The sequence below is a fragment of the Neodiprion fabricii genome, chromosome 1, assembly GCF_021155785.1.
Source record: "Neodiprion fabricii isolate iyNeoFabr1 chromosome 1, iyNeoFabr1.1, whole genome shotgun sequence".
Classification (NCBI taxonomy): Eukaryota; Metazoa; Arthropoda; class Insecta; order Hymenoptera; family Diprionidae; genus Neodiprion; species Neodiprion fabricii.
Genome location: NC_060239.1, coordinates 32,983,094 through 33,009,913, shown reverse-complemented (window position 1 = coordinate 33,009,913; position 26,820 = coordinate 32,983,094). Strand labels below are relative to the sequence as shown.

General features: G+C 39.7%; 1 protein-coding gene across 2 annotated transcripts in view; it reads right to left on the bottom strand.

The window, feature by feature from the left end:
* Positions 1–26,820, bottom strand: part of LOC124174497 (RYamide receptor-like) — a 53,718-nt gene that overhangs the window by 2,697 nt on the left and 24,201 nt on the right. For both annotated transcript variants that reach the window (XM_046553705.1, XM_046553706.1), the window contains exons 2-9: positions 12,959–13,065; positions 11,915–12,117; positions 11,031–11,179; positions 6,738–6,859; positions 4,496–4,713; positions 2,510–2,610; positions 1,038–1,128; positions 387–505 (exon numbers count right to left, since the gene is read on the bottom strand). In XM_046553705.1, coding sequence (XP_046409661.1) covers positions 387–505; positions 1,038–1,128; positions 2,510–2,610; positions 4,496–4,713; positions 6,738–6,859; positions 11,031–11,179; positions 11,915–12,117; positions 12,959–13,065 — 1,110 coding nt within the window. The remainder of the gene's footprint in view (positions 1–386; positions 506–1,037; positions 1,129–2,509; positions 2,611–4,495; positions 4,714–6,737; positions 6,860–11,030; positions 11,180–11,914; positions 12,118–12,958; positions 13,066–26,820) is intronic.

Here is a 26,820-nt window from a genome sequence, read left to right as displayed (position 1 = left end):
AAGAAAATTTCGTCACAAGTAACTGTTGAAGGTAATTCGTACAGTTTTCGATACGGTGTTTTATTGTTATTGAAAAATAAATCTGTTCGTTTAGTTTCCCACATCTTTTCAGAACTACATTTTTTTTTTTATAGTAAGAAGTGGAAATAATTAAAGGAATGGATATTTCGAATGATTTTATGCGATTTTTGATATTGCAAGCGCGTTAAGATTTTTATACGAGTTCGAAACTTTCAGAAATTTCAAGTGAATCTTCATGTAAATTGAACGAAAAGATTATTTCGAAGACTGTGCTATTAGACCTACGTCCCTGTATTGGAAAACAAAGCGTGCTGCCTCGCGACCTTACTTTCCGCAACGAATGAAAAAAGCACCTGAGTATTTACCTGATCGAAGTTCTGGTGGACTGCGTTTTATCAAGATCGAGACTATCCATTGGCGGGCTGGTCGACCATTGTCGGGGTCTGAAGGGACATCGTTGTTGAAATTCCCGCTTGAACTTTTCCTGCAAAAAAAATTGTGAACGAAAATTGATGAATTTTTCAAACAAATTACATCAATTTTAATACCGCGGTAAGTTCCGGGCTATACAAGAAGTCGATAAAATTAATTTTATCTGTGATGAAACCTCGCCGTGTCGTCAATATTGTCTCAACTTTACGTAGCATTTATCACAACGTAGCATTTATCACAATCGCGAGAGATAATTTTCACTTGAAAATTGTACGTTACGGACGTTCCGAAAAAAAGGAGGAGATTTTTATAAGCTAAATCGCAAGTAAAACAAACTTTTATGATCGAGGCTAAGACGCTGATGCTCTCAAGTCATTAATCAAACGGTATCAAGCTTTTAACGGAAGGTCGTTACTCCCTGTGATAAAAGTTCAATACACGGTTTGTTGGTTTTAGAGCAAAAACAACACGCGAGCAATCAAAGTCCTTGGTTTAATGGTTTCGCGAATTGAAAAAGTACTTTACGGTCGTAAATCGTATATATGCTGACCGAAATGAGAATGTAATAAGGTATTTTTACTTACGTTATAAATACCGTAGATGAAAGGGTTGTAACAGCTGTTTGACATCGCCAGCCAGTCGCAGCAGAACCAAATGATGTTGATGTATCTGTACCTGGAATTAGAGCGATTATCAGTTTAGGTTGCATTCGAACTCTTTGCCTCAATGACGAGTGCTTGAGTCGAGGGATTTTATACAAGCGTTACAATTGCTCATCGTACGTTTCAAATTCACAAATTTTTACAAATTCTAATCAGACTTCATCCATGCAATCCGGATACTCTGTAAGTCAATCTGTGATTTCTCGAAACTTCGCTTCTTAATTAGTTATTACACCGTCGCGCAACATCGATTTCTTTCGGAAAAGGCATTTTATGCTCGATTACAAAGCACGTGAGTAGTTTGGATATTTACTATTCATATCCAGAAACTGCGCTTCTTCTCCGTTCATTTTTATTTTTTCGCAACTTTACGCGTTCCGGTTATTTTCTGATCAATATTCAATGTGGCACGATTGCGATTTCGAATATGTTTGTGGGGGAAACGGGCTCTTGTTTCTCGGCGAAATAATGATATCACCAATTCTCAATCTCTGATTGAATCAGAATACTTCGTATACAATCCCCGCAATGCAATCAACGATGAATGTAAAAAAAATTGGAAATCGCCGCCCAACTAGTTGTTAATTCTGCGTCAAGCCTATTATTATCAAACGAATCTGCGCGCAATGAAAAAAGAACTCGGATAGAAGAAAAATAAATTTTTCGACTGGCGGGATCATATTTGCAACTGATTTGTATCCAGACATATACTTTGTTGATTGAAGATTGACTATTCCGAGACCATGAGTATGAGTAATAATAATGATGTCAATTTATTGGTCAGTTGTGAAAAGCTTTTCTCAGGTTTTCCGTCAGTTGTAAAACGTACCGTCGACTTATATTCGAATATTAGAATATTCCCAATACATCGAAACAATATTCCGTATCTGAAGTATCTATATTGAAGTACTGTAAAAGTGCTCTTCGATATCCGCCCTCTTTGGAGCGAACGATATTCGAGGGCATATCTTTGGGTAAATATTCACATTTCATTTTTGCATGAGCATGTATACACGTGCAAACAATAATGGATAGGTATCTTATATTACAGCATCAACATATGAATTTTCAAGATGGGATTTCCAGCGGAAATAATCTGCTGTAGATGGTTTTAGCTCCTCATGCCAATGTTAAAGCGGCTGCGTGTATGCCGAAACGACTACAGCATAAAACGGTGTTTCACAGTATCGCCTATCCTTTGAAATGCACTTTCTGTGAACTGTTATTAACTTGCAAGAACTTCCTTTAGCGATGTTCAAAAACCAACAGGGACAAAAGTTACTCGGCAGTCACGACGTGCCGACAACAACGCGTCAGAATCGTGCAAACACGTGATACGCAAGATGATATCTATGATTGACGAAATTTCGCAAAAATTTCTCGATTCAACTTACTCGTTAATCTCCGGATAAGTGTATTGCAGTACGTTGTAGGTCTGGAGTGGCAGCCAACACACAGCGAACAGTGCGACGACGATCACCAACATCTTGATTACCTGCGGACAGAAGGAACAACATTGTTGCGTCTTTTGCAATAAACTCGACGTTTCGAAACGAATACGTTCAAGGAAATTGATAAAAAAATACAAGCCAGCTAGAAGGATCATCTCATAACTTGGCGCAACGACGTACGGATCACTTCAATGTATAAAAATTACCGATTGAATAAACGACACGTCATTTATGCAATTTTTGAAAATATTCGCCGTGAGTAATCTTTCGACTCTTGTTAAATGCGATAGAATATAAGGGTGTCAATTTCAAGTTTCACGACCACGAACAACCACCGGATACAACAGAGTCGGTTGAAACGCGGTCCATGCACGAGTTGACTGGCGTTAGTTGGATAGGTAAGTAAAAAGTTGTGATATATAGAGTTGAAGGTGGGATCGAGGATCAAGTTACCGAATTCTTCCCAAGTTACGCGCTCCACCCGCAATACACGGGACAGAAAGGAAGCTGCGTGGGGGGTTGACGTTAATTAGGTCGACTGCTGAACGCTTCGCCACCTTCGTCCTTTTGCCAAATTCACCCGACGTGTTTCTCGGACCGAAAATTGACTCGACTGATATACGAGACGTACTCACGGTGGAAATCGGGAAAATTTTCGAGTCTCGATTTACGTGAAAAATATCGAACCGTGATTACGGCAAAGAACAGAGGACGCGGGTAAAAAAGTTGGCAGAATTCGTATTGTCTTCAAATATCCTGCTCTCTTGCTTGTATGTCAAAGATTATCTTCCGCCGACTGACTTCGGCGACGGACTCGTGTGTATTTTGTGTCGTACAAGAAACGTCATAGAATTCGGTAAATGTCTTACCGTTAATCACTGCGTAGATATTACGCTTACAAAAACCCTGTAAAATTGTTTGCAGTATATCCCGAAAATTTTAAGTTCAAGATAAATCTCGCTGGTTTTGAAAATTCAACGATTATACTTCGGAACAAATTTCATATGTTACAGTAACTTCTTCGACGGTGCATCTGGTATGAATCTGCATTCAGACGCACGCGTTGCTCTCACAATGGAAAAGCACTTCTCGGTAAGAACAAGGATGCCTATCACAATCAGTTTGAAAAGGATACAGACCTACTATTGTGCTTAATAGACAAGGCAAGTAACACCTACGCGCAGTGAATTGGACGGTTGCCTTGACATAGCTGGATGAAATTTTAAGCTCAATGTCTTACGTATATCCGTTGGCAGCTTTATTGTGTTGTTACGTCTATTATAGGTACGAAAAAATTACCGAAAAAAAGTATCGAAGAACAGTCTCGTTTTTTATACCGTATAGGTATATAATACATAAATAGAAGCGTCCTAACTTTCTCACGCAAGATTAAACTCGGAGCTTTTCGCAGTTGGTAAACAACTTTTAGGCAACGTCTCGGGCGCACACAACGTTCACCGACACGTATGTTGCGTATGGAATACTTTCTAACACGGCTTAGTTGCAGACACGTGTGTGTGTAACTCGGTACATACGTCTTACGGAGTATTATCCCGAAAGCGAATAGCATATAGATACAATATTCAGCTTCTTTCAGCTCCGAAAGTTCCGAAGTTATCTGATTATATCGATCTCGCGTTATATCGTTCGGTTATGTACCAGACGACACGTAAGGAAATATGTATCTGAATAATGTACGTGTGTCGGAGTCTGGTAGTAGGACGAATACCTCACCTTTAACGTGTACCGAATCCTTTCCGCGACTGGAGTTGAATTTCAGAAGGATTTTATCAAGCGCACATCTCCAATACTTGCCCAAAGCGGAGACTACGTATGCGACATCGACTGTTTCGTTAAAAATTTAAACTCCGGCATGACGAAGAAGTTATTTCTGTAAAAGCCGGAGAGATCGAGAAACTCAAAACTCACCTTCTTCTTATTCTTCATCAGGTTGGCGTCGCGAGAGTCCTGAGCATTTCCGGGTGCTCTGCTTCCCCACAGCCTGAGCGCCATGCGAGCGTAAACGCAGGATATTACGAAAAGGGGTGTAAGATACTGCAGGAAACCAAGCAGCGCTCTGTAGATCAGCATTGAGCTTTCGGACAACTTTTCGTTCCGGCAGAAGGGCTTGAGATGATGTCGGCCGACTGAAAGTAAAGAAAAAAACAGCCGTGCATTCTGCGCGAAAATGGCGATTTCGTATCTCTTTCAAAAATTAATCGACAAATATCTTACGCAACGCAGAATCCTGTTTTCGGACTCCGAATCCACAGCGGTTGAATCGCAAACAACTTTTGTGTATTGTTATTGTACGTTGGAATGTTTTCACGCGGGAATTCACATCGCCCAACGCGTGAAAAGGAAAGTTTAATTGAAATGAAAACGAGTTGTATTATCAATTCAATTACTAAAAGTTAACTCCGTGTATCGTAAAGTTTCGAGACTCGAAAAGTTCAGATTTATTCTACATTCAAAGTTCTTTTGATTAAAAATCTCTCCCCTTGATCTTTTTCATTACAGGTGCGTAGGAATGTACACGAGTGGTGGGTGTTGAAGAAATTGATCGTTATTTACGTCGCAATTTAATTTTATTTCCGATTTCTCGTAGAAAATCAATTGTACGGATCAAAACGTAGGCACTTCAGTCTGCTTTAGTGATAAATGACGATTTATTTACAAGGCCTGCAACGAATCTAATTTCGAATGCGAATACGAGTTTAATATTCACGAGAATGTTTAGCCGATCCATACGTGGGCACGACAGGCACGCGTGCAGGAGAGTTTCAGAAGCAAATGAAGGGAGCCAGTGTGTCACTGGCAAGTGGAAAATACAATCTCTTCCTTGATGAGTCATAAATTGGCAATCTTTGCTACGTCGTTAACTCTGTTGATTAAATGTCCTAAGTACCTACAACCACGTGGAGAATGGAAATTTGGCTGACGCTGTACGTACAGCCTTATGATAACCCTTGTATTTTGTGCAACGTAACGGAACGTGCAAAATAGTAGAAGCGATGATTGGCTAATTATCCACTTTTCAGACTCCAAGTTTCAACTACAAGCATGTCACTCAGGTACGCACGTTTAATTAAATTTGATTAACTCTCCGTCGGTTGGTCGGTTCGTTCGTTGAGTGTTTAATACATATAGTAGGTACGCGAAAATGTTCTTATTGTGATAATACACGCCATAAACTTACCGAAAAAGAACAAGGGAATGAATTTCTGGGGAATTTAATTACAACTTAAAAGATAAATTTCCTTCGTCAAAATCCGCGTGGTTCGCTGTAGATGTTCGCAAGCAAGTGGAAACGGTTGCAAAACCAAAAAGGCGAATAAGTGAATAAATGTCAGTTAAGAATTCGCGATGAATGTTCTTCTCGTCCTTCGTTCCACTGATTCGACAACGATGCTCTTACACTCGTCTTTAAATTCGCGGACGTAAATCCTCCGCCGATCGAAAATGGGATACTGACGGATATTTTAAAAGAAAAAAAACGGAATCAGTCCCGCGTTTGTTGATATTGCAATCATTTCGTACACGAAGCGTGTACGAGCGGATTACAAATGCTGATATTTTATCTCGATAAACGAAAGGGCTTTCAGACGTAGATTTTCTACCGACCGAATTCGACGACAAAAATATTCCAACCAGGGCACGATGTCTGACCAGACAATCCCCTTATCTCGCGCGAAGACAAACGATTTTTCGGTCAAAAAGTATTGGAATCTCATCTTTCTAGACAGAATAAGAAAACAGAAAGGATTTGGAGAATTACGTTTACACAAATGTAGGAACGGGGCCCGATTTCAAACCGATTTCTTCACTCGCTACCTTTCGCCCCGCACGTGAATTTCATTCAAAATCATTTTCTCGTTTCAATTTATAACAGTAGTAAGAATGACATTGTGGTTAGCTGAAAAGGGATGATTTTCATTCCTTTAAGGACTAGTTCGAAAATATAACAAACATTCTCGTGCACGTGTATTATAGCGATGTAAGTGCAATGATTTTCCAGAAGTCTAAATTGAACCGATACAGCAAGAAAAAAACGATATAATTGCACCTTAAATTTCAGTCAAATTTCTTATTTCTTCCAGGGCGCGTTTTCGAAATTTTTTCAAATTTCACACCGACAGGCGCGAGTTAATAATCTGCGTTTTTAACTCACCCCCAGAGTTATCCGGCGTCATAATCACTCGCAGAGCCACTGCCATTGGAGCGGCCAAAGCACCGCCGAAGAACCAGATACTAGCGATTACGACTTTAGCTCTGAACTTGCTGGGCCTTGCGCTGAAATGAAAATGACAGGCAGGTGTTCGTTACATTTTTCATTGCAGAAATCTTTCCCAACTGCGGAAACGGTGAAAGGTACGCGAAAACTTTTCGACAATGAGTATAAGAAAAAAAAGCACCAAAGTGTGCGATTATTTTTGCCTTTTAATGGGTAAGTGATTGCAATCGTTTGAATGATACCTCCATCCATGTGAACCAATAATAATTGTTCTGCTAATTTGGACAGACTTTCAAGTTACGCAATAAACTTCAATTGCGAGAATATTCATTAGCCTTCTACGTAACTTTTGTAATTTGTGTAGCTGAAAATTTTACTCCAGACGAGTAATGAAGAGGGTAAAAATACTCATGGCCTCAAAGCATCTCGCTTACAGCTGGTAATTAATTCTCGCATTTCATTAGAGTTGTATAACCCAGGTGTAACGTGCGTTCGATTTATTAGAAAATAAATAAATCTGTCGGACCACCATTTTTGTTCCTAGGCTTAAAGTTCACGCTCTGCTTCAATTTTTTCTTCAATTCCATCAAGTAATTATAATGCTAAGATGTCTCTCGGCGAGAAAAAATTGATGAGATTATAAAATTATGAAAAAGAAAAAAAATACAGACTTCCAGAGAACAGAGAATCACTGGAAGCTGGTATGGAATTTGTAATTTGATATTCAAGCTGCTTTTCATATCAACCGCTAATAACGAAGCCAACTAGCAAATCAATCCGATCCTTCTTTAAAACCAATCAAACTTTATCCCCAATCAGAACTCCTGCGAAACATCGATAGCTAATAACGCAGCTCGATTTTCCGCCCTGCATTAACGGAGTAAGTTTAAATTTTTCATCTTCTCTATTCCTCTCTCTCTCTCTCTCTCTCTCTTTCTCTCTCGTTTCTTCTCATCTGTTATCGCTGCAATTTAATTAACAAGTCTACAACTTCAGTTCACTAGATCGTAAAATCGAGGCAAAAATAAAAATGAAATAAAAAAAAAGAAAAGAGATTGAGGCCATGCAATAAATTTAGCAGCAAAATGAAAATCGAATGGCGCTATTTGTTTGAACGGCCAACAAACATCGTCTTGCGGCTCAGATGTCCGGGTAAATTCAATGCATGGATGCAATTTCTAGGTCACACTGGTCGGCTAAATTCTAGTTTCTCAGAGGGTGCAGAGAAGATCTGGTCGTAAATAATCCGTGTAGCTTAATAGTGAAGTGTAGTTGCGTAAAAATAAAACGTTACGGTGCGGGTTGCTCCATATTTTTACAGAACGCGATTCACGGTGATTTTGTTCAGGAAAATCGGAATTATTTGACTGAAACAAATGGGAAAGATTTACAGATCCCATTGAATTGCGGAAATTGTTTTTTCGGCACCCAACTTTTTCTGTAAAAAGAAAAAAATTGGTACACGAATCGAGACTCAGGCTCTTTGGAATATTATTACTGTACGCTTTGAACCTTTCGAGTGTACAATCAAGATCTCGAGTTCGATAATCGAAGCAGCTTTCCTACAGCTGCTGCACCTCGATAAGTAAGGGTGGTGAAGGTCTTTGTTCAATTATAGTTACTCGAGCTTACGAGAAATATCTTCGATCATCTCGCGCGGATTGGTGCGTAATTTATCAACCCCCTTACGAGGATGTGTATAATAAACCCCTCTGAAGTGCCCGGTACGAGAGGTTGAAGTTATTTTAACCTAAATAACAATCCGTCTCCGTAACGAAATTGAAATAATTTTATGGTCGTAATTTCTTCCCGTTGAACGGATGTAATCATAACAGTGATAACCTGACTGGCACTCTGTTGGGGTAATAACTTATTTTGGTAAAATAATATTTCTTGTGCATGCATGCATGCATGCGTCTCCACGAGTGTAAATAGTACGCACGGTGTGTGCGATATCAAATTATCGTTATGACGCGTTACCTTGATGTTGAAATATAGGGAGGAGAGTAAAAAACTCAGGGTAACAGGAAATTAAAACATCGAGTATACGATGAATCTCCGCCTTCGTATATTTAAATCCTCTCGTCCAACACGCTGATCCTTCTGATTAATACTGACTAAAGCTTAGCGGAAAAAGGAACTGTCTCACATGGGTGATTCTCATTATGAAAAAGTGTAAATCCGAACTTGATTGGATGCCAGAAACAAAGGAAAAAGAAAAACGTAAAACTCCTCGAACGAGTTAAAAAGCAATGAAATAACTTCAACAGTACGTATCCAGAGTTAAAATGTGGCTATGTGGATTTTCAAGGGTTAAATCGTATGCGGATTGTGTGACCTTAATAGGATTGTTTTTGAATTTTTGTGCTTCCAAGGGCTCAATAATCGCTTTCAAATAAATTTAAAAAATGCCGTGAAAATTTGAAGGCTCTACATCGAACTTTAACATAATCCGCTTGGTGATCAAGTTATGTTATGGAAATAACATGGGAAAAACTTTTTTGTTCTTTGAAATTTCATAAATCATTGATGAATATTCGAAAATAATGGAAAAGACACATTTTTATAGGGAACTTAACGGTCGACAAAAAGCTCTGATGGATAAAATTCTTAAATAAAAGCGTTCGTATGATAATTGACGAATTTGATTAAACTTTGAGCGTTGATTAAAATATGAACGCTTTCATTTACGAATTTTACATATCAGAGGATTTCTGTACAGCGTTCAATTCTCTACAAAAATATGTATTTCCCATCACAGTCGGGATATTCGTCAACGACTTATAAAATCTCGAGGAGCAAAATGTATTTCCAACGTTATTTCCATAATATACTTGGATCACAAAGTGATCTGTGCAGGGAGTTTTTTTTCTTTTTTCTTTTATTAATTTGATAGCGTTTAAGCTCCTGGAAGATTAAAAATTCAAATCAACCCTGTCAAAGATCACCCTATCGTGAGGTATACACGCCACTAATTTCTTTCTTTATTCGGTCCTTCTTCTTCGTTTTGCGATCGTGATTTTACGCTTTAGAAGTGAAAATCTGTCACGATACGATAAGCGGTATGACATCTCTCGGGGTTCGTAAATATTTATGTTTCTCGCGACAAGTTTTATCTTTTCCCGCTTCGTTCTTATTCAGACACGGGTAAATAAGTTTTTACGAAAGTTTCCGCCTCTATTGCACTCTGGATCATATTTACCCCGACCCAATTGCTAAAAGCTTTTTCCACTCACTCACATCATTTTGATCACGTACGATACCTTCACCTTGAAAAATATACCCGGTCTACATTTTACCACCTTTATAGATCACACTTATATGTACGGATACATCGTGACCAATAGGAAATGGAAACTCCATTCTATAAGGGGTTCTTTCTCGTGATGTGAAGCGGACGTGACCTTAGACCGGAAACTCGGCAATAATACTATACTTAAATCGCGGAGACGGGCAATTTTCAAGGTTTTATCACAACATCGATATCGCGCACCGTTTCAGCTTTCAACAGTACCTGTAATATATATATATACATGTATTATCTCCACGTTGATGCGACACAATATATCATATCAGATTTGAAGACAAACTTCAGCCCTTATAAAAACTTGACTGTAATCGCTGACTTGATTTTTTTCCGGCTTTTCCACCATTCGGATGATTTTAAAAAAATTCATCAATATCATTCGTTCCATGCATCATTGATTTTGCATTACGCATGTTTTATTTTCTTATACACATCAAGGATACCCATAAAAAAAATGACGGTAAAACAAGTGAGTAAGATTGAGTCTCCCGAAAGAATTGTCCGAGAACTTTTCGCTGCTCTCATCATTTCCGAAAATAGAAGCAACCAAAGAGACTTTCAGTTTCACGCATAACTCAGGAGCGATCCGGAGGATTTTGCTTCAAATTTTACTTAAATTCCAATTAAATACTCAAATCAGCAGACGAAGTATCACCTAAATCGGTCCATGGATTCTCACGTAATCTTCGGATAAAAAATTTGCCACCAACGGACGAATTTATACAGGCAAAAGTGCACCTGTCAATTATTGGAAATAACACTTTTACGATTTTATAAAAACGAGAAGATATCTAAAATAAAAACTGATGACTTTATTTTCCAGGTGAATCAGAAACGTGAATTTCCGCTTTCCTCTGAGCGACAATCTACAACGCCAAAAGCCTTTTCATTTGATAGAGGTTTTTGAATTTGTTCAAATTTACCTCAATGGCTTGAGAATCGCTCGATGACGGTCGACGGCGATTGCAGTGAGGGTGAAGACCGACACGTTGACGGAGAGGACCTGGACGAAGGGACAGAACGCACACATAAAGTATGGGAGGTTCCATCTCTGCAGCAAAGCGGCCTGAAACTGTGAAGCCAAAAAGGTTCGGATCAGCTCTTTAAGGTGACAGTCACGCAATAAGGACAAACCAGGCGGACGGTCTGACTAAAAAGTAGGAAAAAAAGGAAAATCGGTTTAAAAAATTTCCAGCAATGTTATTTCCACGAATGACGGTGAACGTGAATCGAACCATATTCCTTCTACGTGATGAAAATGAATCTGAGGAAACTTGAACAACGCGAGCTATAACAAAAAGTTGTAAACAATTTGTGAGGAAAGATTTTATGATTGAAACGTTAATGATAATTGAGCTCTGGTGTTTTGGATACGATTCTGATGCTTCGGACTCATGTTGTTCACCATAGAGAATTTTCAGATATCACCTGAATTTTTTTTATACACACAGTCTGTTCAGGAGTTGCTGAAAATAGATTTTCGTCAGTACGGTGTAACAGTGAATGTTTTTCAGAAAGATCTGTGAGGATCCGAACAGTGAGCAAAATGAGAATAACAACATTAAGATGCGATCAAAAGCATTTTAATGACGAACCTTTTCTTAGTTGGCTGATATCTCAAGTTGTGTTAAATTAAATTGCTCGGGTTTATTTTCATTTTCATTATAGTTAAAGATGGGTCGTTTCATTCGTACTTAATACCACTGGTACGAATAACGTTTCTTTTTCTTCTTCCAACTCTTGATTCGAAAAATCCGGCCGATTCTTTCTCGCCACATAAAATTAAGACGAACGATTATTGTCTCACCTGAAAAGGAATAGCAAAGAGGCCAATAACGATATCGGCCAGGGCGAGATTGGCGATGAAACAATTAGTGACGCTCTGCATGCGTCTGGAAGTAGCGACGATCCATATCACCAAGGCATTTCCGACGACCGCCAAGATGGAAATACTTCCGTAGCAGATACTCAGCAGAGCTATCAGACCAGCTGGCACGTCGTAAAGGTCGTCTGAAATTGAAAAGGACACGTAATAAAACGAGAATACGATCGTCTCGTCATCCCGCAATCTTCGCTCCGATTTCACGTATTAATTGCACGTCGGTCAAAACGATCAGTGCGGAAGTAATCGCGGCACGAAAAACATCCGCGTCATATTTATCCCAGACGAAAGAAAACGAGGAAGCAGATGTGCGAAGCAATAATTTCCTAATCAGACCGTCATCCAATCACCGTATTACGTGAAAGAAAATAGCCCGACTTCGTTGGGGAATCGAGGTGGACCGAATTTTGCGTTAAAGGAAGGACGATTCCAGTTGAGAACTTCCTTCTGTTCCACGGTTTGAAAATACAAACAAAATCAGAGCTCATCGAGCTTTTGCAGTTCGTTTGTCTATCTAACGTCGCTACAACTCGGTAGTTTACGTCACTGTAATCATCGCGCAAGGGATACAAACCGGCAGTTTACGTTGTCTTCGACGGTATCCAGAAGCCGTTTAAATTATTTCGACACAGTTAATCGCGTCGTACTGCAGCTTTTTCCTGATCGTTTCCCGTATCCCCCATAAATTCTGCGCCATAAATTCTTACGGTTGAAGGCTGCAGCTCTTCGGACTATCAACGTTATTTTTCCATTCTTAACTGACGACCGGTTACAACATTCGATGAAACGGAAGAGTTCCCACGGGAAGAGATACGAAACGGCGATTGATTGATCGTGGCTTAGGCGCAGAGGTTTTTCATCGAGTTTCACCAGAATGCGACACACAATCGGAGCAATTCATCAACGTCCGAACCAATGGACACGGGGACGTTTAGTTGGAAAGTAATAATCCTTGGTAAGAAGGGTTACCGTATTCGTCGTAAATGGATTCATTATCGTAGGTCCTGTTCGATCCAGATACCCAGACCTCATCCGGCCCTCCCTCCTCGGCCGACCACGCTCCGTCCATTCTGAAACTAAGAGGATTTACTCAGACTCGGATAGTTAGCGGTAGCTGGTTTCCATGTTTCACGACTACCAGAGAGGAGGAAACTTGCTTCTCTCGACCGTAATCGTTATAATTAATCTGTCGCCGGTTCAGAAACGAAGCATCCGCGCGGCGGAAGCATCAGAGGCAAGCTTTGTGGGGAAAACTTCGAGCAGCGTTCTATTTATTCGTTCACATTCTCCTTCTAAACGGAAATGACCAAAAGTGACAGGTCGACAATTAATTATAGCAAAACAAGATCGGGGTAAAAACGCGGAATAAAATTTGCATATTTTCCTGTTGCCCTAAATTGAGCAACGAGCATCTTTTTCTTTGTGGGGGGGGGGGGGGTTTCTTTATCAATTTGATTCCTTAATTTTATAGATAGAACTTCGCGCTAAAAATATTAAAAAGTTATGGTGGATTTCTAGAGCATATTTCTTGCAAACAATCATTCGTTGTTCTCAGGCAGTCGGTATCGAAACAACGTCAAAGAGAGTCAGCGATGTGACGGGCATGGAAAATCTCAGCTGCTGCTGTAGGCACTTAAGCCCCTGCAAATAAGGTAGAACCTCCATTACCGCGGCCGGAGCGTCAATTTTTGGAACTGTCGACTTTGTATCAACTTTTCAAAATCCAAGCAGCTTACTTTTTCCTTGCAGCTTACGCGACACTCGCATTGCCCGTTTGCCTCTATTGGCTGTCCATAAGAATTGTGCTTTAATTTACTGATACTTATTTTTTGCACTTGGCTCAAGTGTCACGGATCATGTGTGCGGAGAATCTAAAATCTAGCCGATGGCTTAATATATGCGCTCAAACATAATTTGCTACTTTTCGTCTACTAAAAACGCCGCGGGTTTACAACGCATGTTCGTAACATCGCAATTTTATTCAAATTTCCAAAGGAATCGAAATTCTCGGTCATAAATCTTCTCTTAGTGGGTTAAATTGTCACCCGTTGCCGTTAATCTTGAATATATAACATACCAGGCGTAAATTGGGTTCAACACTCTGTGAAATAACTCGCTGTTGTATTATAAGACTTTAAGGGCGTGTCTTTAATTCTTTGTTCCTGCAGTAAAATGAAGAACCCTTCGCGCCAAATGAAAACGATTTCAGTTCTGATCTGCCCCGCTTCCGAAATGGCTCAATCGTTTTAGCGCATCTACAGCAAATAAAAAACCAAACGATTTGCAATAACGGCCGTGAATTTTAAACGATCGCCTGAGTTACGTAGTGAAATAAATAACCCATCCAATATATTTAACGAATGAGCTCATTGCGATTTATCGCCAAGCTCAATATTCAAACGAATTCGAATATTCAAACTGATTATTAGCACGATCAAAAATAAGAGTGTGATAATTTAAATATTTGCATAGTTTTCAAATTTCTGGACACTTAAAACATGTCCAATAGCGAATAAACGCCAGTGAATTTATTATCGGTATCGTCATCATTATTATACATATATTTTTTATTGACCAAACAATTGTGATTTATGAGAATCACGAACAAAGTCTCGAAAAAACTAAATTAATTGAAACTCAAGTTGTACTGATAGACTGAACAATAGCCCGCAAAATATTGTATACACTGAGAGAAATTTTTAGTTCCGATTACCGCTCGGTCTTTAACTATTTTTAGTTTTTACCACAATCAAAAAATACAGTTCTATGTACAAAATGAAACTTAGTTTTGTAGCTGTTACTATTCTTTCTCATTATGATCACTGTTACTATATTTTCTTGTGACTGTTGCGAAAATTTAATGCTTGTTCAACAACAAGTAGAGTAAACCGAACAAACTAATTTTGCGTTGCAATTACTAAAAAAGGATCGACAATAGCGGAAAATGGTTACGTGTACCTCATTTTTCGTAATTCCAACAATATTCAAACAGTTTTTTTTAACGATACCTGTTTCACTGAATTCTTCTAGTTACTATGAGAAATTAAATTTTTCTCAGTGTAGGTAAGTACAAGAAAAAGATTTATATAAAATAAGCAAGCTTCTGTTTGGGTATTTGGCTTCCGAGACACGTACTCATAATATAAAGATACAGAGATGTGAAAATAGCCAGCGTATTGTGTGATTTCTTTCTTTCGTATCCCACCTCCGCTATCTTCCCCGACATTAATTGGATCCTATTTGTCCCAGCGTAATGATAAGACGTCACGCGTTATAAGAATCATATTTTATTCCCACCTTTCTCGATTTCACAGATTAATCGCGTACTCCCGATATCCTGGCATTCGCTCAGGCAGAACATCTTTCATGATTCGTTACGGGACACCGACGAAGATATATCGCTTTTGTTCAATCGTGCAAATAACGTAATCGTCGCGAAGCGAAAAATTCTCTAGACTTGATGTGTGGCTTAATCGAGGGATATGGAAGAATCGTGGATCGAGCCTAATTCATACCTCGGCGAAGGATGAGAAAAATTAATTTTAAAAAAGTGTGAGAGAAAAAATGGAACATCTTGAAAAAATAATGTTGCGACACATCTGTTAATAACGCAACTGGCACAAATTATTAGCGACACGATATTAGCCCTGAGATTTTATTCTCCGTATCTACGATGTATGGATGATTAATTTTTATCGGGAAATGCGATGGCCTTCCTGGTATGAAAATCGAGATTGGTGCATCAGGAATGATCGCTCTGACGTAAGCTTAACGTCGCACAATTCAACCGGGTGAAGATACGGCAGCGGATTCCTCGGTTTCTTTCTGATGAGAGCAAAATCTGAGTTGATTAACAGCGAGGCGAAGATTAGATTCTTCGTACCAGTGGCTGTAAAGATTTTATTAAGAGGTCTCGGCAGCGAAACGTGCTGTGCCTAACGTGATACACGCCGTGCGGCGAATCAGCGATCAATATCACCTCGAGTTAGTTTTGCACGCTTTCAGAATAAAATGAATGAGAATTAGATAAAGCTTCGCGTAAAAAGTACGACGGGAAGCACGCTAACCTTACCGCAAAATAACCAAACGTATTGTAACATTTTTATGCTTGGCATAAAAAGACGACCAATTCTCACGCAATTTTTATTTATTTTTACTCTTCGTGCCGTTACGTTACGTATTCTTATCACGTGTATGAATAACGCCTCCTTTATGCGGGCGAACTCGAAAGCTCGTGCTTAATTTCGTAGTACTCAGATTTTTCTGTTATTGTACAATTATTTCCTTTTCGTCACGAGATTGTTGTACATCGAGTATTTGTCGAATAATCATACGAAACTAGAAAATACTGGAATCGTATGACCGTAACAAACGCCTAGACGTAAATCATTACGTCAAAATAGTTAAAAATCTAGTATATAATGAATTCGGTTTCACTCAGTCTCACTAGGAATTGCCTGATAGATATATTAAAATGCAGACGCGTTGTCGTCGTGGTTTTTATTACTAAAGCCATAAATTTTGCAGGCCAGCGAGCAATTATTTATCCTATTATCAAGACTGGCAAGCCGGTCAGTGAGTATAATTAATCAATTATCAAAACTGATCGGCAGCGTTTCGTCAGCAGGTAGTTTGTATATTCAGGGAGTTTCAGGAAATCATCGTCGAAATACGGAATAAATGGTTATCCGCAAATACGGCGCGTCGATGGTTGACGATGGTTTATTAATAAACAGGCGTTGCGCGAAGCGTCGATTCTCAATAGATTAAAAAGCCTGATCCCATTAGCCGGTCATAACGGACTGCCGAGCAAACATTATCTCACTTTTGACGTCCCAGGAGCGTAGCTGTAAATCGGGTGCCACGAACCATCGAATTTTTTCTCTCCAGCGAAAACGCAACGCGTAAATCTGGGTCGCTAGAAATGAGGTTGAGTTGATTAAAGCTCGGGTAAATTTCCGGCCCGTATATAGATAACATATCACGTGCGGCGTATACGGGCTAATTTTTTGTTTGAAAAATATTATAGTCGCGCGCCACCGTCAATACAAAAATTTGCTTTCTTTCCAAGCTCTGTAAACTCTGCTGCTGCAGAATTCGGTAGAGAATATTTATCACACTACGATGAATTATTTTCCTAATCTCCGAAGCTCTTCAAGTCGTGAATCTCAAAGGCGTGATCTTGAGTGAATCCGACTGACTGTGCAAAAAATCTCGAAACCATCGGGTGAAGCCTGCATTATTATAGCGTTTGCTCAATCATTTCATACATTCTCTCAGACATCGACGGTGTTGAATCGTAATCAACGTGCTATGATAATAGGGAGCGTAGACTTTTGTCACGATATTCGTCTCCAGCTCAATTACGAATCCGTTGGCTTTGATGAAACCGTATTCAATGCTTTCCCCGCAGAATCAGAGATTGTTCCATTCAACGTCACGGCGAACGTCCCTCGTCGGACGCTAAAATTACGCCAAATCTCGCCATATATTGAACTATTTATAACGACACGTTTTCGCCTCACGTCGAAAACAGCCTCGCAAATATACGAGATGTATTCAGCCGTGAATTTGCGAAGAATCCGGAAAATTAGGCACGTTACGCTGAAAGTGAGCCCTAGAAGAAATTCACACCCCAATTCCCGGGCTTCAAGTTCGTTCCACCGACTCGAAAGCGCTCTGAATTTCCGCTCAGGATATTGCAAAATGTGCAGCAGTACCACGGGTGCAAGCAGGGCTTGCAAGTATAATTTAATCAGCAATGAAAACGTTCCTCAAGTGGCCGAGGTAATTTGCCAAACGATCTTCAAGAGCGAAGCTTACATGTACTAGGTTGCACTTGAGCCGTCAGATTGCAAGCTTTCATGGCGTGCTGGGCGAATTTCTTTTACGCCACTAACGAGCGGTGTTCAGCCGATCCTTTGCGAGGACCAATTCTTTCGAGTGCGATAATTATCAATTAGTGGAACTTTGAGCGGCTGATTGAAGAAAAGGGTGGAGGTATCGTTTTGGCAAACTGAATTTTATTCAATTTTTTATTCATTTCCTTCGGAGGATCTCCAGTTCTTTTTATGACCTCGTTGATTGTCTTTCTAATCGCATTACGAATTAACGAGGGTGATGCGATTAGTGCAAAATCGAGCAATATACTCGTAGTTACCAGAAAACCCTTGAAGCCCGTAGACTTGAAATTCCCGCCGAGGAAAGGAAACCGGATTTCACGGGCAATTCGATGATTCAGTGGGTCGCGGTATGGGCCGTTAACTAGGTTTATTAATATTGTTCTACCGCCATTAACAACAATGTGGCAATCGCGATTAGCGGCGTGTTGGTAAAACGGTTACGGTTATACACATGACTGCAGCCAAAGAGCTGAACTACATGCGCGTGGATAAAATGAAACCCTCCTTTTATGACGCAATCTGTTACACCAGACTTGATCTTTGTACGCATGGCCTGAAATTCGCTTGGATATTAACCTTTGTAATCATGGCAATATACGCGAAGGCTGGAAGGTCTGTTAAATTGCAGATATGGTCCTTTTTCCTCAAAGGTTATATAGATTACAGGTATGTGTATGAGGAAAAAATAAAAACAGAAAAAAACAAAAAAAAATGCGAGGTTCAAACCGAAAAGCTGCATGTATGTAGACCTCGAGACTCCCAAGAAAATCTCCGGTCTCGCACTTTTTTTTGCAAGAACAAACGGTCCTGAGCTGATTTAGCAAACGATGTACGAGTATATATCCCGAACCGTCAATCTCGAAAAAAGCTCTAAATCCAGATATAAATGGTTTGACTTTGTGATATTTACGGCCGCGTCTAAAGCAGTCTCTTCCGAATCGATTTGCCGCAGTGCTTTTTATAAAAAAGCCCCATTGTCGGAAGGAAACTTTCAAGAAATCAATTACTTCTGAAAACAATACCAGCTCGCATCGTGTACGGAATCGATTGAAAACTGCAGGATTGAAGCTGACGATGAGAGAACGGCTCCGATTTCATCCGATGAGAAATTACTTCGTAATATTTTTCTCTTCACCTCTCGCAACGAACGATATATCGAAAACAATAAACGTTTCCGACGACTTCACCGTCCTTCTAACTCACGAATGCCATTCAGCCGTAAGTATAAAGTTCCGAAAAACGGGGAGCTGATGAAAATGTCTTTCAAGATTTCGCAGCACCAGCTCCAAAATTTCCTGGAGTCAAGCTCCGACGCTTGTCAGCCGAGGTTTTGTTCACTGAGAATGCGACAGGCGGGAAACAATTTGTCGTTATCGTTGAGATTGAAAGTTCCAGTTCCTTTCACTGCCGCTAATAACAAAGAACGATGAGAAGAAACGCTGTGTATTACGACTTACAGAATAACGAGAAAAAATGGTGCACTTTGTTAATATACTTATCGCGTCATTTACTCACAGATTTAACGGCACCGATTGCCAGTAATATTGCCGCTAATGGCCCCATTTTCATAAATTTTTATGAATGTCTCTGCGCGCCGTCTTCTAATATCTCGAACCTAACGACGCGAGTGCTTTTATCAAAGACTAAGATTTTGCCAGCACGTGGAAAACATTTTTTTCGGTAAATCGATTACCACTTTTCGACATTCGTATAAGCGTTCAGCTGATGCCGTTCGTAAGACTCTTTCGAGCTGGTAGCATGCGAATCTTCGAAAATTCGACATCCTATCAATTATGCTAAATATTTTCGTCGCTGGTCGCCTGACAACAAACTCGATATGAATTCACATCAATTCTACAACTGTGACTACGAGGCAAAATTTTTTTTTCAGGGTAAAACTTCTGCCTTGGGAATATACAGTACATCAAAATAGAATCCCGGGAAGAGTATATTCTGACACTTGTTATAAAATAATGCGGTTAGCTTATAGTTCATAAGAATTGACTCGAGTTGTGAAAATACCGTAGCGAAATGGTAACTATGCCGAAAGAAACACAGTCGAACTTCTTAAGATATATTATCAGCAACGATTCGAGAAGTAGCGCTTATTCCCGTGTTCGTTAATCCTCTTGAGCTTTCAAATCTTCACCTCCAACAAGCTCGATTTTTTTTCATCATTTCGAGCATATGGTAAGCGAGAATATAAATTACGATATTATAACTTTTAATCCGCCGGTTGTGACATGTTTCTGCATAAAAAGTACGTGAGGATTATTATGCCGAAAGGATTGCTACTTTTCTAAAGGACTAAAGTGATCCGAGAAAAGTTTTGAGGGTGGCATATTTTTCGAAAAGATTTTACAAGTGTGACAATATTTCATAAAGGTCGTTGAAGATAACCTGTGCAAATTGACAGTTAATATTTAAGGGTCTGTCACCGCGGCTCAGAATCAAATTAAATGTAACTGCGATAAGTTTCAGATTAATGATGGATATGTGAGTCGAGCGGTGTAGCAAATGAACGCGTCGAAGATCGAACGAAACGAGGGCTTCCCACGTGGTAAATTTTTACTCCAAGGTGAAATAAACACTGCGAGAATAAACGAACGAACGAACGAACGAAGCAGATTTTTGATTCAATCACTCGTATATTGCCGAAATAAATAAAGACCAGCAATTACCAATGTAATCGTAAAATTCCAACAGCTGATTTCACCCGAGTTACTAGCCGCATGGGTTTCAAGTATCCTTGGACCCATAAACATCTCCGAGTTGTATAATTGTACGAAATTGGCGAGGGACCCATAAAATTTTTGTGTGTTTCTCAATCGAGATGCTGGCTGGTGGCTAGTTAGATATGTTATAATATAACCGGTCGTCAAATATTTGAGCAAGCCGTTCTGGGATATTAAAACTTCATCGTCACACGGTTCAAACGTATAAAAGTGCCTGATATATTGAAACGTATCTTTTTCTTTCAAGTTCAAATCAGAAATTGGTACAATTTCCACTGAGTGCCTATTGTAACTCTGAACCTACATTGAATTTCTATTAACTGGATAGTCCCCGTCTTTGGCATATTCCGTACTATTTCATCTACAAAGACAGGAGAAACTTGATACAACAAATGAAAGATAATGCCACTCACAGCTCAGTCGCTTTTTCTGTGCCTGATTCTGAAGAGCTTCGGTTCGAATAACCAGTCATTTTTCAAACGTCTCAAGAATAAAAAAAATAAAAAACACAAAGAGCGGCTTTTCATTATTCTCATTTTTGCAGAATACTTACCCAAAGATATGTTTTGCCGCGAGTGAAAAGCTCGCTTGCTGGGTTCACCGAACACCTTGAATGAGCCATAGGCAAGATGCGAGGGGTTAACCACCCACGAAATACCCGCATGTCATTTGTTAAAAGCTTTCGAAAATGCCGAGATCTCCGCAATGCTCTCAAAATCGTTTGATACCTTGCCAGCTCGAGAAAAAAGAGTTCCCAAAAACGGTTTCGATCAGATTGACTTATTCGTGAGGATGCGCGATACAGACTCCGGGAATTATTTGTTCTAGGTATCCGGTCTTGATCAGCCGTATTTATACCTGCTCGGCCTGAATCAAACGGACTAGTCGATGCCGCTGTGATTTATCAGGCCGGTCTGTGATTGAGAATCCCTAATGAGAAAAGCGGCAAGCGAACATCCGGTATCAGAAGTTGTACCGGAATCTGGACCATTAGCGTAACACCGCAGGACTCATCTTGTTGATCGAAAAAAAAACAAGCCGGAAAAACAGTTTTTTCGTGATACTTTTCATCAACATGAAAAAGGAAGATTGTGTCGTTGTGTCCGACAAAATTCCGCTCCGATATCGAAAATATATTTTTCGTAAATATTTATTTTTCTCAACTCAAAATCTATATGCCTAAGAAAATGTTCAGTTGATTCGACTAAATCTTGTTTGACCAACAAAAGTATTTTGTTGAATTAAGTAAGTATATCGCGTTCGTCGCATTTAGTTGAATCAAACGAATATCACTTGACTCAAATAATCCTTTCCCTTCGGGTAAACTTTGAAAAGTTACACCCGACTGTAAGAAGTGGTCTCGAAATTTTGCGTCAGAAGTAGGTAAAATATCTAAAGGTAAACTCGCTTTTCCGAGAGCTTGAGGTGTGAAGCATCAATTATACTGTGAAGCTTTTGAAATTTCATACGCACTTGCTGTAATTGTCACGCGATCCGAGCTAACCATAAAATGAATCGAGTTGACACCCCCCTCCGCAATCTGCAATGGCACATTGAGACACTCGAGATGTACCTCCCGGAACTTTCGGGTGAATTTGACTCCCCCTTAATCATTCTTCATTCCCAAAATTTATCATATAAATTATATATATTTATGCATGAGAAAATTTCGAACAATGAGATTCTAGGAAGCGAGTTCCCATCAACGACAAAGCGTTTGTAAATATTCATTGCAGGATTCAATTATTTGACAAATGTAAAAAACGAAAAAATCTGAGAATATAAATACCTTCGTGAAGTACAAAGTTAAATAATTCGAAAAAATCCAGCCGAATGCCTTTGCGGAAAAGGTATTTGACCCGGCGGTTTCGGAAATGAGACCAAGAAAAGTCTGAGCATCGCTGGCTCGAGAAAGTTTGCAAGGGTATAAATTTTAATAATTCAAACGTTAATTCAATGGGAGACAAAATTGGGGTTGACAATGAATAACTGGCTCTGACAGGATCGCCTTCTGCGCGTTTTAAGAGCTTGTTTACTCGCCTCGGCGATATCTGTAGGCTGTGTGGCGTTTCAATTGTAATTGGATTGGAGTGAAATCAATTTCCAAGCTTTAAGCAGCTCGGTAAGAGTTTGCAGGCTGACCTTTGCGCTTCGAGTGTTTTTCATTTTCACGCTCACGGACATAAAAGAAGGTGGAATAAAAGAAAATATAGTTTAAAAAATGATGCCATTTTCAAGTTCCTACGAAGCCGGGTGAAAACCGTGCCGCGTAACCGATGTCGAGAAGAAGATACATTAGGCTTTATCATTTTTTCATCTCTAATAAAATGCGAGTAACAAAAATGATATACTTATGAATAATTCTTCTACCCACCGCAGCTGGGGCCGAGGAGTTACGCGCGTTTTATACGTACTCTATTTTTCTTCTTTCTATCACGGTAAAAACTTTATTTCAATCCCTGTCTCTGTCGCAATATTGACGACGTGTATATAATATTCTCTCCGATTGCATCTCGTCCTCCGATAAGAGCCGTTGTTGTATGAAATACCCACAAAGAAAATTGTTCACCCGAGGTAGAAACCGGAATCACTTGCGGATCGATGAAACGGCGAGAAATTTAATTCTCACTACCAACGGTGTCAGAGTCGCTCGACACGAGGAGATTCAAACCGATCGGTACGCCCTATTGATGAAAATCTGTCATCCCGGTATCGATATAGATTCGAAATAACCGTCGAGATGAATAATACCTAGCCAAGCATTGTTGCGTTCCTACGTTTGCACGATGTCGGAGAAAATGCTTTGAACCTTGTGCTTCGGGTCCCGAGTACACCGAACAAAAATAAGATAAAAATGCGGACCCAATCATACTCTAAAAGCATCGAGGTTAGAAGCCAGAATATAAATGGTATTGTCGAGGACAAGATTGCTCGTCACCCTCGGCATTGTGGGTGCGACTGCATTGTTGCCGAAAATTATCTCAATTCTTGGCCTGTATCACCGCTCTGATATTTTTGCCGTTCTTTTGCTGCGGCGCGACGACCAAAAGAAAAATAGGTAATCACCGTGCTTGGGAGTAAAAGTTGGACGAGAAGAATAAACCGCGCTCTTTGTACTCGTGGTACAAAAAGGTTCATTGCTCCTCTGAAATTTGCTTGACAGAAGCATTAGAATCATCGAGTTATTCGCTTTTGAAATCGCTCATGTATTTGAAACACTTTTTAACGATGTGAAAGTCGCGCTTCAAGTTATTCAGGATCATTTAAATTCAGCTCAAGGGAGTCTGGAGTTGTAATTGAAATTGCGTGCGAACTCAAAATGCGAATAAGTAAGTAACCGATGCGTTGGAACATCAGTTGCGTGAATTAAATCTCTCGCATCACATACGCCGCGCATTGAATTACCGAAACAGGGGCTGAGTTCGTCTTTGACGTCAAGAGCATAATAGGCGGTGACTCCAATTCCTAAACTTTAATCAAGTTTGCGTGGTACCCATCAAATTTCCGGCCGCAAGTTTACTTTCACCGGCGCTTCGCGCTTGTGATGTGAAGAATATGAAAGCTGAGCTCCTCGGGCAGCAACATCTTGGTAGAAAACGTGAAAATTTTTGCGTTCTGTATGTAAATTCATTTCCTTACGCAACGCAACCCCAAAAATTTCACCTCGTATATTTTTGAACAAAGTTAATACCTAAACACCCAATGAAAAGAGAATTCGGGCAACCGTTATCGCGAAAAGTACGAGCTGTCATTTTATGCATGAAATTTTTTCATCACCCGCCAACAGCTACAGCTGTTAAAAACAATATGTTGTTTCGCCACCTTTGAATTGTACTACGATCCGTGAATGTAACTTATTATAATATCAGTTTATTTACCTGTTAGACGAGAAAAAGAATTACATTTTCTCTTCACGAGTATTCGCGGACTTTTCGTTCACAACGAAACACAAATGTCATCGAATAACTGTGCGGCTACACCACATAATTTGAAATGAAAATTCGGATGGGGTATTTTTCAATAATTTTGGTTGGCGATCGGCGTAATAAAATGTAAAATTACTGTGACATTTTTTCGGGAGCAATAAAAAGCTACAGTTATACTGTGTTGAGGTTGAACGAAAATGATCGTTTCAGTAGCTGTGACATTCGTACTTTTTTTGATCAAGTAACGTCGAATTGGTTCAGAATCTCAAATCTCGCGTGCGGAATCGCAACGTCGATTGACGGGTAATAATTCTGTCATTTCTTTTATCACATCATTTTGCTTACATAATTTTAAACCAAACACAGTCCATGCATCAGTACAGTGAAGAGAAGATGCGGATGTGAAACACATTTTTTGTTGCAGGACGGGATAATACTATTCGAGCCAAATTATATACCAAGTATTATTCACGGTTCATCAATCCATAATATATAACAGGGTAAAAAACAAATTCAGCAATTTTTCCTGCATGCTGGTTCGCGATATCGTTTTATACCACCGATTCATCATCACGCTCCGTTTCTCTCATCTCTAACCCCAAGCTCCATGATCCGTGCAACAGCTCTTACTACTTGCCAGCGGCTGTCAAAACCAACGTTTCCTGTTTCCGGGTTGTTCGAATGCAACAATATTGAGTCTCTCAATCATCCTGAATTTATACTAGATTTAGTTACGGAGAAAAGTAAACTGACGCGTACAACAGCTAAACAACCGCTTCAGTTTTGACCGAAGTCCAAGTAACCGTTCGCATTTATATTTCTCTGACAGAATTTCACTTCCATCAATGAATTGTTCACTGTCTTCGTTTCTTAGACCCCGTATGTGAGCCCTATACATTTGTTCTGTACTTAGGTAGAGCGATTGTGAATGCACCTTCGCAATGTCGTAAACTAGTGCACAAATATTTATACAGAAGTAAAAAAAGAAAAAATAACACACGCGCACACACTCGTAAACACGCCCTGGTTGGCTTATCTCCCCGTGTATCTTATAGCTATCCGAAACGCGTTAGACGCATATTAAAAATATGAGTGGAGTGCAATCTACCGCCGTGAGAATATGCATGAGCCGTAATTGAAACAGCCGAAACAATATCAACGTAGAATCTAAATCATGAGGTCCGGTAAATGCCTGCCTTTTTTCAGGATTCTGTTCTATTTAACTTTGTCCATAATTTTATCAACTTAGTCTCAGAACTCTGGAGGAACGGAAAAACTGAAGGAACAATTAAGGAACGTTGGCGTTTAAACTCGGAGGAAGCAAGTATAATGAGACCCACTAAATATTACCGGTAAGAATTTAACGCGTGACAGGTAATTTCGTAGAGAGTACGTCCGCTTATAAAAAAATAATAAAAGAAATAAGTTATAAAACATACGAGAGCTTTTATTCAGCTATTAATAAGGGTCGACGCATTTTATGTCTGGTGGGCAGAACTCTGGGAAGCTCGTCAAGGCCGTGAAGAATGCCTTTGCAAAATCCAGAGAAAGAATTCGGAGAGGCGCTTTAGGGTTTAACCCAAAAAGTTATACCTTAAATTTTCGGCACGCAAATCTCTGGATAACTTCGTACGACTCCAGCTAGGCTTTAATTAATTTTACATCGACGCGCAGCATTCCACTCGGAACGTATGGTCTCGCGGGTCGGCAACGGGGTAAAAAATTAGGACAATAACGTGGCGATGGCCATTCGAAAAACCGCGTTTTCAGTATCAATATTTACTCCCAATCCAGCGCCGGGGTCCACGAAGAAAAGCGTTCTGTTATTTCTTCTTTTTCTTCTAGTTTTCTTACCTCCAAATACCACTTATTGGGTAATTTCGTGTCAATATTTGATGCTCGGTTCGGCCTCGCGATTCGTTATCCTTAACAGACCTTCACATGCCAGACCTCGAGCTTACACGGCCTAAAAACGGAGCAGTAAAAGCGTCGTAAAAGGCTATTACCGAGATATTTTCATCCGAACTTCATTATCACGTAATAACTAATCCTCGCCTCGACGATAATTCTTTCCTCCGGAATCTACCATTTTCTACGATAGCGAAACGATCTTCCACTGATATTACCGCTCATCGCTTTCCGCTAAGGTCACAAAATATATCAAGTAATTCCCCCTAGTTTATTCGATTCTTCGTCTCTTCCGAGGCCACACGAAAGGCCACCGAACGCGGAGAACATGGCAAATTGACGCAGGTAAAACGAAATTA